The sequence below is a fragment of the Myotis nattereri genome (genome assembly GCF_964212035.1).
Source record: "Myotis nattereri genome assembly, chromosome: 2".
Lineage (NCBI taxonomy): Eukaryota > Metazoa > Chordata > Mammalia > Chiroptera > Vespertilionidae > Myotis > Myotis nattereri.
Window position 1 is genome coordinate 24,830,118 of NC_138076.1, and position 14,555 is coordinate 24,844,672.

The following is a 14,555-nucleotide window of genomic DNA, read 5'->3' on the forward strand; positions in this document are numbered from 1 at the left end:
TTTTTTGAAATTCATATTGCCTCAGAGTTTATAATTAGTTCCTCTCGAGGATAAAAAATAAATGTCTGAATCAAAGCCTCTAAGTAAAATGCCATTCTTTCTCATCAGCAATATTTAAGAATGAAAATACATTTAATAAAATTTTACTGAAATGAAAATGTTTGCTGATTAGTTTTAAGAAGAGATTAACCACCAGAAGAATAGAAGGAACGGAAATCTAGAATAGGATTTATATAAATGTGGAATATAAAAAAGGCCTTGAAAACAAGTACTGAGGAGAATGTTTGCCATTTCAGTTGTGGCATATAGAAAAAAGCAGATTTCAACATCAGATGAAAAGAAACAATGTTTCCACTGACAAGCTGTTTTTTTCCTTGTATGTTACTTGACTGTCTCTAGCCTGCAGTATTTATCTTATGTAAAATAATTCTAAAATTATTTATTTAAAATCTACTTTGTGCCAGGCTTTGTTCTGGGTGCTGGATTTATGCATAAGTAGAGTGAAGAAAGCTGTGGTCAGTGTTGATTTATTGACAATTATTACTCAGAAAGGATAAAGAATGAAAATTACATTTCAGACTTTTTCCTCTAAACCAGCGGTTCTCAACCTGTGGGCCGCGACCCCTTTGGCGGCCGAACGACCCTTTCACAGGGGTCGCCTAAGACCATCCTGCATATCAGATATTTACATTACGATTCATAACAGTAGCAACATTACAGTTATGAAGTAGCAACGAAAATAATTTTATGGTTGGGTCACAACATGAGGAACTATATTTAAAGGGCCAGAAGGTTGAGAACCACTCTAAATTCTTATATTTCACTCTCTTCTGGGCTGTTTCCTAGGCATTTCAGATCTTTCTGTACAACTGAACTCTTGACCTTTCTCCCAGACTCTCTCCATTTTCACTTCCCCAGCTCAGCCTTGCACACCAGGGACCTCAAGACTCAAACTGGGAGCACCCTTAACCCTACCCCATCCCCTATCGAACTTATCACCAAGTCCCTTTGAGTTTACTTCCAAAATGCATTTGGAATAATCTGCTTGCCACCTGAAACCACGACTGCTTTCTTTAGGTGTTGCCTTTGATGGCACAACAACCAAAGTAAATTTTTTAAAAAATTAAAATAAAACCCCAGCAGTTTCCTTCCATGCTGATTGCTGACCGCCCATTGCTCTTAGGATAAAATTTTTAAGTCTTTAACATGGTCCTCAAGACTCTGCATCATTTGGCCCCTGCCTCCCAATCTAGCATCATCTCTCTCTCCTCATTGGTTTCTGTTCCCACCTATGTTGTCTTTGTGTCTGTTTTCTTGCCCTTCAAACTCATTCTCACCTTAGGACCTATGCATAGTATTTTTTTTTTTTAATGTAGCCAAGGCTCTGCCAAGGCTCCTGATTAATTTCAACATTTACTTCAAGGCTCCGTTTAAATGTCTCTTTCTCAGAAAGGCTTTTTTATATCACCTGATGCCTTCATCTTCCAGTACATGTAAAACTCTTCTCCATATGTCTATATGTGTACTTCTATGCTTAATGTTGCTTTTCTTTTCCAGATCTCATGTCCCACAAACACAGGGACCATGGCCATTTTCCCCAAGGTCTTCCTCAAGCAAATATTATCGTACCTGGCACGTAGTAAGCATTCAACACTTTCTCTGTGGAGGAATCTATAAGCCACTGCCTACATACATGTAAAGAAAACGGAAAGACTGTCATGGTAGAATTTTCAAACTACCTGGGATCAGTAAATAATAAAATCAGGAAGCTATGCAATGTTAGGGGGGGGGGGGAAGCACAAGGTTAAGGGTCAGAAAATGAGAGTTCCTAGGCCTGCTCCGTCACTTATTAGCTCCAAGATTTGGGGAAATTTATTTACCTTCTGTAATACTCAGTTTTCTCATCTGAGAAAATACCAGTGATATTGTGAAAGTCAAAGAAAACAACAAACAAAACCACAATATATCTGAAAACACGCTGCAATTATAATGCAGCATGAAATTTTTGTTGTTAAAACAAAAATGTTCAGGAATAATTCAGTTGAGGTGGAGGCATCAATTTCTAGTGCTGGCTTCTATACTCTTCATAGTCAGGAAGTTATCAGAGAGATAAATTGATGTAGAAAGGTAGCATTGAGTTACTTTCTCTATAACTCCTTTCTTTCAATAATTCTTGTAATAATTCAATAAATTTTCAGTTGATACACTCTATGTACCAGCCATTTCAGACCTTTGTGTACAACTTAATTCTTGACCTTTCTCCCAAATTCTTCCCAAACATTAAAGATATAAATAGAAATGTCATAATTTTTCATCTAAAACAGTAAAACCTAGAGTCTTGGTGATGCAAACAGGAGGACCAAGTAACTCATCAGAGGTCAGAAAAATCTTCCCATGGATGATTTGAGAGATTTAAAAAAATTAAAAATAAATTCATTTTTCACCACTTACGTTGGGCAGGTTGTTTAGACCAATTCTTTGTTTATGGTCAAAACTGAGGTCAATGTTATCTATCTCCAGTATAGTTGTGAGAGTAATTTAGATAGTTGATGAGGAAAATTAAGTTTACAAGTCAGTTAATAAATGTTCTCTTCCTTCCATTTGTTTTCTTAAATCTATTCATCAGACACAAACCTAACCAGGCACATATACTACTGGCAGACAATCAACCTCTTTGTGTAATGAAACAATACTTTTTGAAAACCAGTGCCCAGAAGAAAATACCCAGAAGCCGCTTCTTTTGAACAGCCTTCATTATTTTCTGTCTTTACTACAGAAAAGCAAAAACACTATAAGGTGCCTTTTTTGATATGATCCTGTCTACATGCAGTTTGTCAATTCTTTCTAGAAGTCTTTTAGATCCTGTTGTCCACATTCTTCACTGGAAATATGTGTACAAAGAAGGGAAAGAATCGAGTGACAGCAATTAAATGCTTTTCAAGCACATGTGGCGTCACCTTTGGCAAAGAGCATCCGCAAATCATAACCTTAGGGTTTATGTTGCATTTCTGGGAAACAGAAACAAACATTTTTCCTGTGGGTGGTCTTGCCCTCTAAACAATTTTGAAGTTTCTTAATCTCTCTAATTCATCTGAAGTCATGTAGGCAGTACTCACGGAGAGCTGCTCAATGACATGTAGAAGGATTATTCAGACTTTTTGAAAATAGAGCTTGCAGTTGGTTTGAGAGCAATACAGCACAGAGTTTAAAATCATGGGCTTTGGAATCAGATAGTCCTTAGTTCAAGTTGTCTTATTGTAGCTGAAGGATTTGCAGAGTGCTTTAGGTTCTTATTGGTGGTGTAGCAAATGGCCACAAAGTTAGTGGCTTAAAACAACACAATTCATTATCTTACAGTTCAGGAAGCCAGATGTCTAAAAGGGTCTGCAATGATTTGTTTCTTCTGAAGGATCAATGGGAGAATTTGTTTATTTGCCTTTTCTAGCCTCTAGGTTGCCCACATTCCTTGGCTTTTGGCTTCTTCCTTCATTTTTAAATCCTTAAGTTGCACATCTTCTTTCCCCTCTGACTTTCTGCCTTTCTCTTATAAGGACTCTTATGTTACACGGGTCAAACCAGATAATCCAAGATAATCTTCACATATCATATTTTTAACTTATTTACACCTGTAAAATTCCTTTGCCCCATAAGTTCCTTTTGCAGTATAAGGTTCCTTTTTGCTTATTTTATAGGTTTATTCCAGGTATTAGAAAATGGACATTTTAAGGAGTAAACTGTCATTGCTTCAAATTTCTTATCTGTAAAATGAGGACTATAGGAGTTCCAACCTTATAGGTTGCTATGAGAATTAAATAGAATCATATACATTGCTACTTAACACTATTATGAAACATTTAGTGATTCAGAGCTTTAGACACATTTATGAGAAAAGTAGATCTGAAACCTACTCTTGGTAGATATAGACTTTAAGTAATCCTAAATATAAATGTATGTTTGAAATCTGTAAAAAGTGCTCCTAAGACCTAGTAAATGGTATGTTGGCAAGGAGACTCCATCTAGCCTAGAAGGATCAGGGAAGTCCTCTGAGCAAGTAGCTTTTAGTTGACATTTTATGAGTAAATAAAAGTTACTTAGCTGAGATAAGAAGTACAGAATGTTCCAGAAAAAGAAAAATATATGCAAAGACCCAGGACAGGAATGAGCATGGTACATTCAAGGAAATGGAAGACATATAGGTATGGAGAAAGAGTGGAAAATTAGGATGCTACAGAAGTAGTCAGTGACCAGAGCAGTATCATGCTCAAAAAGGTTATGTTAAGCCCTCGCTGGTCCTGGGTACAATTCTGGTCAAGGGCATGTATCTGCATTGCAGGCTCCTCCCTGGCCTGGGCCTTGGTCTGGGGCTGGGGCTCATGCCGGAGGCAACCAATGGATGTTTCTCTCACATTGATATTTCTTTCTATCTTTCCTTCTCTCTTTCACTCTCTTTAAAAATCAATGGAAAAATATCCTCAGGTGAGGATTAAAAAAAAAGGCTATGTTAAGATTTTGGAGCTTATCCTAAACATAATAACATGATTAGTCTGATCAGATTGCTTATTAAAAACCATTGCTCTGGATGCTATGTACAGAATGGTCTTAGTCCAGGTGAAAGAAGTTGGGAGGTCATAGACTGGGATCTCCAGGATGCAAACTCCAAAATGGAGATCACCAGGAAGGTCATTTATTATGGAGAGCTCTTAGGATTCATGTCTGCAGAAGGGAAAGATGCAGGATTGGGAATAGGGAGGTCTCAGCTGATTCCAAAGAATGCTCTGAAATGTAGATGATCCCTCTGAGTTGGAGAAGGGGTGAAGGCTTTGGTGCCCTCTTATCCATCAGTCACTAGATACAGCAGCACCAAGAAGTGGGGGGGGGGGGGTGACTTTGTTCAGTGGTGGAAACCCATGATGGGAGCTAAGAGCCAAACATCTGGGGAAATCTTACAGGGAGTCCTTGGTTGTGCATCCCAGCATCCACCATATGGAGATGTGCCTAAATCAGGGGTGGGCAAACTTTTTTACTCGAGGGCCACAATGGGTTCTTAAACTGGACCGGAGGGCCAGAACAAAAGCATGGATGGAGTGTTTGTGTGAACTAATATAAATTCAAAGTAAACATCATTACATAAAAGGGTATGGTCTTTTTTTTCAATAGTTTTATTCATTTCAAACGGGCCGGATCCGGCCCGCGGACCGTAGTTTGCCCACGGCTGGCCTAAATAGTGTCAGGGAAAATGGAAAGTAAATAGATTCAAGAAATATTTTGTGGATAGAATTGACTGACCTTAGTGATAGATATGTATGGAGGATAGATCTAGATAAGGAAAGAAATAAAAGGAGATATTAAAGATTATGGCTGCTCTTCTGCCTTTTATAACTAAACAGATATTAGTATCATATTTGTATATATCTGTATTGATTAGTTAAATAAGTGAGTCTATACCACAGATAAAAGAACTAGACTGGAACTTAAAATTTGGGAGTAATCAAAACATCTATACTAATAATAGAGGAATATGCAACTTGTCAGGGATGCCATCACAGTAACAGTAACAACCAAACAGCAAGCTGCGTAGGGCGAGCAGGCCTGCAGGGAGGACAGTTGGGGGCAATCAGGCTGGCGCGGGGGGGGGGGGCAGTTAGGGGCATCCAGGCCGGCAGGGGTGGACAGTTAGGGGCGACTAGCCCTGCAGAGGAGGGCAGTTGGGTGTGATCAGGTCGGCAGGGGAGGGCAGTAAATCAGGCCAGCAGGGGAGCAGTTAGGGGTTAATCAGGCCAGCAGGGGAATGGTTAGGGGGCGATCAGGCTGGCAGGCAGGCGAGTGGTTAGGAGCCCAACCCCTGTGGGATTGGGCCTAAACCAGCAGTCAAACATCCCCCAAGGGGTCCCAGATTGGAGAGGGTACAGGCCAGGCTGATGGACACCCCCTGGGTGCACAAATTTCATGCACCAGGCCTCTACTAGGAGATAAAAAAACTAAGAATCCGCTCAAGAAAGAGCAGAGCATGAGAAGTTTGATGAAGCCTTGAGTATGGCAACAATTCAGATGGGTTATGTAAATTTCTGGGCACTTACTAAAAACAGTAAAATCCTTATTACCATAAAAGTACTTTTTGTATTCAGTGATGGAGAGGTGTGCTTCATATGCCAATAAACCTACAGTCAGAGGCAGCAGAACATAGGGTAGGTCCATGGAAAGCCTGGAACAAGCATCAGCTGCCATGGTTGATGAGATGAACATAAGCCCACCTGGAAATGTCCTTCAGGGAAGCATCCTTCAGGAAGAGACCATACTGGGCTCGTCTCTGTGTTTCATTCTTCACACTGGAGTCTTAAGCAACCCTTCTGATTTAACCTTCATCAGTTACCACTGCCTGCACAAGGACTTCCCCAGTGGAAGCCTTCATCATCTCTTGCCTGGCTCATTTTAGAAAGTGTCCCAACTAGTCGTTTTGCTCCCCGTGTCCTTATTGTCTTCCTACAAATCTGTTCTCCACAAAGAAAAGTCAGTTATTTTTTTTTAATTATAATTAAAATCCTCTAATTTCTCTGCTCCAAGTTCTCCAAAGGCTGCCTATCTCTTACAGAGTAAATAAATGCTAAATCCACGAAAAAGCCTACGAGCTTATACTTTGCCTCTGCCTTCTCACCCACTCCTCCTCTCCATCCACTCTTCTCTGGCCCAACCACACTGGTCTCCTGGATGTTCTGCATATATTCCACGACACTCTTATCTTCAGACCTCTGCACCTGCTGTTTCCTCTACCTACAACACCCTTCCTCCAGATGCCTACACAGCTCACTCCCTTACCTCTTTCGAATTCTTGCACAATATCCCATTGAGAAGCTGGCTCTAAATGTCCTATGCAAATCTCAACCCCTCCCTTCCTCTCCTATACAAATCTACTCATTTGTTACTTCCTGACATCATCTATATTATAAACGTACATCTTTCTATTATCTATTTAGGTAGATTTTAAACTCCATTAAGGCAAGGTAGGGATTTTTTGCTGTTTCATTTTATTTATTTGGTTTAGTTTGGTTTACTGTTATATTCCCAATGCCTAGAAAAGTTGTAGGTAAAGGTAGACCTTTAATAGATATTGATTAAATAAATGAGTGTGTGTATGAATAAATGATTGAGTGAATATATATGAAGGGCGGCACCTTCCCTACACTAGATCTGATTTGACTAGATGAGAGGAAAATGAAAACCAGCCCATCTTCTTGGAGTATTAGAACATGGACCAGGCAGAAGGTCCATAAAGAGAAGTTTCTGGGGCCCTTTGAGGTTGAGGAAAGCAGTTGGCTGAATGTAAGTGCTCCATACATCTGTGGGGACACTGACTGGCTGAATATTGTGGAAGGTGAAAGAACAAATTCAAATTCTTCCAAAGAAGGTGTCGTTTTATGTCTGGGTGATGCCAAAGTACATATTAAAAAAAAAAAAAGTCAAATCATTCCTTTTGAGTACTGTATACATAAAGCACCTGTTACCTTTCCCACTTGCTTAAAGTCGACATCTTGTTGATATATACACAAACCTAAGGGATATTGTCTATTATTACTAATTTACACTTTTCTTCAGTGAGTACAGCCTCTGAAAGGTCACAGCTCCAGGCAAGTGTCCTGTCAGCACTTTGCAGTTAAACTCCCATTCTGCAATCAGACCTATTTATTCCAAACGGATGTCTTTAATTGTTAAGCTATCTTTGAGCAGTTTAGGAGTGGCCCTGGATAGAGGTGTCCAAAGGGCACAGATGTTTGGAGTACACTTTCATAACGTCTCTGGGAATTCTTCTGCTAACACTTTCCTGTGTTAGCAGAACTTTTGTTTCGGTTGTTAGGAAAGATTTTGAGAGCTTAAGGCACCCAGGTTTGCGTCTTATCTTTGCGCCTTCCAGGTTTCAGCAATTTTCCTTTTTTTTAAGAAGAGCCCACGTCTCTATAATCCTATTGACACAGATAAGGCAAAAAAAAAAACCAAAAAAACAAAACACACCCCCACTTCCACGCCCCATCACGGAACATAGCTTTCGGAAACATTTTGCACAAGAACGGGATATTGGCAACTCAACTGTTAACCCTGCCTGTGATTATTCTTCCTTGAGATCACTCTGATGTCACCAGTGTAATTTGAGCCTGGAGCTTTTGTTCATGCTTTAAATAGCAGTGCTGGAATGAGTTTGCTACAGACTCTGGAGAGCCTGGGCGCTGAGCTCCCGAAGATCCTCCCGTCTATGAGAGCAAAGCCAAGCAACCAAGCCGGCACCATGTCCTCCTCGCTGCGCGTCAGCCCGTCCATCCACGGCTACCACTTCGACACAGCCTCGCGCAAGAAAGCCGTGGGCAACATCTTTGAAAACATCGACCAAGAATCACTACAGAGGCTCTTCAAAAACTCTGGGGACAAGAAAGCGGAGGAGAGAGCCAAGATCATTTTGGCCATAGATCAAGATCTGGAGGAGAAAACCCGGGCCCTGATGGGCCTGAAGAAGAGGACGAAAGATAAGCTTTTCCAGTTTCTGAGACTGCGGAAATATTCCATCAAAGTCCACTGAGGAGCAGAGAATGGATAAGGACGTTAGCCACGAATGGACATTTAAAGACCAAGTGAGTTTGTGAGACGCTAACACGCAGCGCTGTGTTGCTCCTTGCAAGCTTCGCCTCCGCCCGGACTCCGGAGGCTGGAAAGGAACAGAGCAAACTGGTGACAGGACTCCCACCACTTTCACGCCTGTGCTGTGACAGTGGAGAACGAGCTGCCTTCAGCAAGGACTGGAACACTCTCCTGGCCCGAAAGGACTGATGCTGGTGTCAGGAGAGGTCTGGACAGATGTAAGGAGAGCTGAAACTGAAGAAAACAGATGGCTGAGGAAGAACTGCAGCCAGGGTCTCATTGTCAGGCCCTAGGACTTAAATTCCACCTGAACTTTTTGTTTGTTTGTTTCCTTAAGCAAACTGGGGAAGGGGAAAGAGGAGGGAGGGGTGGGGAGGGAAGGGAGAATAGGGAGAGAGAGCTTCATGCTTCAATTGTTTACTGAATTTTTTATTTGAATTCTCAAGATGTTTCCAAGCTTCAATGTGGTCTATTGGTATAGCTTTTTAGAGATCAGTAAGCGATTATTTATTTGCATTTATTACAGTGCCTGAAAAGTACGCCACATGGGTGTAAGTGCAAAGTCAAGGGCTGCAGTACCTTCGGCAGTTCAGCAAAACCATACGCCACCTTCTGGTTTATAGAGGTTTTTATGCATTTCAGAGTGGTTGCACAAAAGTTGGAATAATGGGCCCTTCAGAAATTCCAAGTACTGTGAAAAAAATGTATATTTTTTTAATCTTCTAACTAATGCTAAACTATAATCTAATTAAATGTCTTACAGTTACTGCAGTGAGCATTAGGAAGTGAATATGGTATACTAAATAGTTTCTAAAGATGCTATAGTTTCTATAATTTATTATATATGACAAATGATATGCAACCATAATAAATTATTATAAACTTGACTGCCCTTGGTCTGTGTTGATTGGAATCAAAATACAAAATAAGATGGTAAATTATTACTACAATCTTCTAGAAACTATTATCAACTTTTCCAAGGATTTTACTCTTAAGAATTAAAAGGTGTTTTAGGCTAGCTTTACATTAGTTGCCAAACTTTTTCAAACCAAATTCTTACATCAAATATTCAGAAAGTTTCTTGCCCACTTTAAAATATAAGGTACAGACATAGAAATGTATGGATGAACTTATTAATATTGCTGTTTACGTCTCCATTGAGAGTGAGTTCTAAAAGGCTTTTCTCTCCCATATTTTTAAAAATTTCTCCTCTGTGGCTACAGTAACTCAGTACATTTGTACATTTATTTCTCCCCAAACAGTAAATTTTGAGGTTAGAGTCTGAATTATGATGAAGACTGTGTAGGATATCAATGTTTATTTAATATAAACCAATATGGGAATAACATTACAGTCTTTTTTTATTTCCTCATAAAATTATAATAAAATACTTCTAAGAAGACATACATCCATGCCTACTGCACTTTCCTATCAGACAGAAATAAAAATTCCTCAGAAATTAAGTGTTTCAGGAACATCTATAAAGATGTTTGAAACTGCTGATCATAGAAAAAAAAAACAAAAACAACACAACAACTGAATGCTCTAAAATCTTTTGAGAGAGTTACAGGTCAGGATTTTAAACAGCACATTTTTTAAAAGGAGACTAAGTGGTCAAGTCTATTTTCAAAAGTTAATTGATTTGTTCACTGAAGATAATATAAAATCACTCAATTAAGAAGGAAATGTTTTACATGAGAACATCTATGAAAAGCACAAATTAATATACAGCAGTGTGTATGTGTGTGTGTGCTCACGTACACACACTTACTGGGAGGAATATTTCTAATTTCTTTTTTTTTAATATATTTTATTGATTTTTCACAGAGAGGAAGGGAGAGAGATAGAGTCAGAAACATTGATGAGAGAGAAACATCGATCAGCTGCCTCTTGCACATCCCCCACCGGGAATGTGCCCGCAACCCAGGCACATGCCCTTGACCGGAATCGAACCCGGGACCTCTCAGTCCGCAGGCTGACGCTCTATCCACTGAGCCAAACCGGTTTCGGCAAATATTTCTAATTTCTATCAGATTTTCAAAGACATCCATGGTCCCAAAATAAATTAAGAAAAAAGAGGAAGAGCTTTCAAAGATGGGAGTCTCAGCTGGTGGTGGTGTCTTGGGAATAACAAAATGAAGGCTGTTCTATGACCCTCTGTCCCCATTCTTGCTAACAGAGCTCGTTTAATGATCTCACCCAAAGTCTTCTTCTCAGGTGCCAAGAATAAACTTCCCACTTCTGATTAGGGCCTCTCCATGAAACATTTTCTCTATCCATGGGATCCCCAAAAGAGACTGATAAATCACCAGGGAAGAAATCTTAGCAACTTTCTCCTCCAGAATACCTATTATACTCCATGCTTCCAGTGAAACTGTTTAACCTTTTTTTTTCCAAAGACTTTAAAAACATCTTAGATGCTGAACATAGTGCAAAGTTTCAATTTATTTTACATACTCAAAACTATGTACTCTGCCCATTTTCAATAGAGTGCAATATAAATCTTACCCACTTTTTATATTAGCATGTACTAACTTACTTTTCTTGCTGTCTACCATCATTATTTTCTGATTGCAAAGCCATCACATGGTAAATGAATTAAAAAGCAACTGGGATATGACCCACAATATTGTGGATAATTATAACTGTTCCGGGAGGTTATTACACAAACATGCTGTTTGTCCCTTCTTGCTGAACATAAGTTGGAATCAATGTGATTGCACAAGGAAGGTTTAACTGCATAATATTTTTATCATTTAACAGGAGGTCAAAGTAAACATCACAGGAACAGGTAGGATTAATTCAGTTTAGAAACCCTTCTATGGCACAGGGATGGCCAAATATATCTCAAGGTATCGCACTGTAATAGAAGAAATATAAGCAGCAAAGATGACATGGCTCATTAATAACATTTGTATCATTAGGATCATAATAACAACTTTGATTGAGTGCTTACAATTTATCAGGCAATTTCCCAAGTTGTTTGCATGCATTCAATCATTGATTAGTATCATGCCTTAAAGGCAGGTGTGTGCATGCATGTGCAAATGTATAAGGTGTAATGAACCTGAAGCTCAGAGAGATGACGTAACATGCTGAACAGCACACAGCTAATGAGGCCAGGACTCAAATCCAGGAAGGCTTGCTCCAAGGCCTGGGCTCCTAGCCACTAGTTTAGACTGCTTCTCTAGGGAAAACTACGCTTCTCTTTTTCCTTTGAAAATGATAATTACTTATATGCTAGTAAGACAGAAAGACAGGAAGGCATGGCCTCTGAGAAAATCACTTTCATCTGATCTGTGTCTGCTTGTCTGTTTTTTGTCACTTGTGCTACAGGGGGGAAAGTTTCTGAGTTTAGTCATTTCAATTGTATCAAGGGTTTCTTCTATGTTAAACCCTTGTAACCCTTTCAAGTCTACAGTTAAAATAATACCTGGGTTAATACTTTGGAGCAGAAGACCCCATCTAAGTTCGCTTCCAGTGGTCAGTCAAATGCTATGGGTCTCCGTTGGCTCATTGGGAGAAACCAGAAACTATAGATTCATTATTTTATTTCACTCAATGTTTGGCTCCTCAGTTTACCTCCCTGGTCCACAGGAAAGGAGGGTTTGCATCTGTAGGAATCTCCAATAGATGGGAATTACTGGGAAAGGGGCCCAGGACCATGCCTGCCTACTATTTTTCCCACTATCAGAGGGCAATCAAGGATGCAATTGATGTGCCCTTGGCTAGCCTTACTAATAACAAATGATCAGGCCATGGTTAAGCAATTGTGTGGTCTTCCAGGGTTCCCCAACTACCCTTCCATGTGGCAGGAATTTCTCTTGAATAAAACAAAAGCCTAACTTAAAAGTTTTGATTACTAATGATGGTTGCTGAAGGCAGAATGTGAGGGAATGACTTTCTGTGGATCCACCTATGATTTTTAATAGCCTGCATCTGTTTTGGTGTATGCCCATGGTAAGGCCACCTGTTAACCTAACTACCACTTTCATATGCAAGCAATGACTGTCACTGCGAAAATCTCCACTGTGAGTGAAAACCATAATCGCCTGTGGCATTTTTAAAGATGCTGATTCCTTTCTCTGTCTGACTTATTCCACTTAGTATAATGCCCTCTACGTTCATCCACATTGTCACAAGTGGTAAGATTTCACTCTTTTTTAAGGGCCAAATAATATTCCTTTGTATAGCTATATACCACCTTTTCTTTATCTATTCATCTTTTCTTTTTTGATTGGAGCATTCAATCTACCTACACTTAAACTAATTTGTATTGATTGGTAAGTAATTATTGCCATTTTTTAATTGTTTTGATTGTTTTTCTTTCTGTGTTCTCTTCTTATTCCCTTTCTCTCTTATCTTATAGGTTGTGACTTTCTGTTTCATGTTTGGATTCCTTTCCTTTCTGTGTATTTCTTGTATATCTCTTGTAGATTTTTGGTTTGTGGTTACCATGTGCTTCATATATACCCAAAACAATAAGATTTCACTTATATGCTAAATCTGAAAAACAAAACAAACAAACAAACAAAATAGTAACAAACTCATAGATACAGAAAACAAACTGATGCTTGCCAGATGGGAAGGGTATTAAGGGGCTGGATGAAAAAGGAGAAGGGATTAGAAGTACAAATTGGTAGCTACAAAATAGTCATAGAGATGTAAAGCACAGCTTAAGGAATATAGTCAATAATATTGTAATAATTGCATATAGCATCAGAAGGGTGCAAGACGTATGAGGGGATCACTTCATACGTTATGTAAATGTCTAACCACTACGCCGTACATGTGAAACTAATACAATATTGAATAATTTAAAAATTAAATACATAAATAAATATTTTTTGAAATAATAAAAATATAGATTCCTGGTTCCAAACTCTTTGAACATTGGGCTATGTAATGGGTATTTTTACAAAGCTGCACAGTTAACTGTGAAGAGCACTGAATATTGGGAACCATTCCTTATGTTACAGTTGCACCTTCTGTTGATGGCACTCAATATGAGACTAAAAAGATTTTGATTTTGTGCCATTAGCTCGAGTTTTTCTTACCATATTAATTCTGACATTAATTGAAAATCATATCACCAAAAGGACATATTTTGAGGAGAGTATAATTTTTCTTGTATTTTAATAATTATAGTATGTGGAGATTAACCCCTGCACTTAATTATTCAGAATTTCTGGGGCTGGTCACCTGCCATCTCTGTGCTATAACCACTCCTCAGGTGATTTTGCTGTAAAGTCAGATTGAGAACCAGTGACCTAGAATCAAAGTCACAAACTGTGACCAGTGTGAGGACATGGCTCTGTTTAACCCAGCCATGCTTCCTCAGGCACATTGCAGGCCTCAATACATTTTTGACTAAACAAAATGTTAACCCAAGATGCAATTAGCACCTCATCCTGGAATGTGTTATTCCTATTATCTCTCATTCAAATAACATCATTATATTAAATTTGCTCATAAATTTTATCTGTTCTAAGAATTCTTATCTGATCAACATTAGCTTGACTTCCATAAGCCACATAGTCTTAGCAAATTAAATATATTTTTCAAGTAAATGGAAGGCTTTTCTTCCAACTAAATATATCTACCATTTGCCTGCTCTCCTGGATAATTCATTTATTAATCCAGACAAGTTATTCTTTCAGCGGTAGTCTTTTAAAAAGCAAGCCTTAGCACTCATCACAAATAATCACTTATATAATTAGCACTTAATAAAACAAATTTCTTCCTAACAGCAAATATCTTTCACTGAGAAAATGTGGTTTTACTTTTAAAGCAGAACAGAAAGATTGAAACCAAGGATAAGGGGGCACTTGAATTGGGTAAAGGCAAAAACAAGCGAAGGTGGTAGTGGCCTGAGGAAGAACATCTGCTCCCCCAGGTTTCTTAGCACTGGTCTTGGCTGTTAGCTAGGTACA

At 38.9% G+C, this 14,555-nt stretch overlaps 1 protein-coding gene across 1 annotated transcript; it reads left to right on the forward strand.

The window, feature by feature from the left end:
- Nucleotides 1-8,207: 8,207 nt before the first annotated feature.
- TCIM (transcriptional and immune response regulator) lies at nucleotides 8,208-10,125 on the forward strand. Its single transcript, XM_081084709.1, has one exon. It carries the CDS (start codon nucleotides 8,243-8,245, stop codon nucleotides 8,561-8,563), a length of 321 nt encoding a protein of 106 aa, XP_080940835.1. The 5' UTR covers nucleotides 8,208-8,242; the 3' UTR covers nucleotides 8,564-10,125.
- Nucleotides 10,126-14,555: the final 4,430 nt, after the last annotated feature.

Bases quoted from the DNA above. Each gene is read 5' to 3' on its own strand.
- TCIM (XM_081084709.1), top strand. From the start codon at position 8,243: ATGAGAGCAAAGCCAAGCAACCAAGCCGGCACCATGTCCTCCTCGCTG.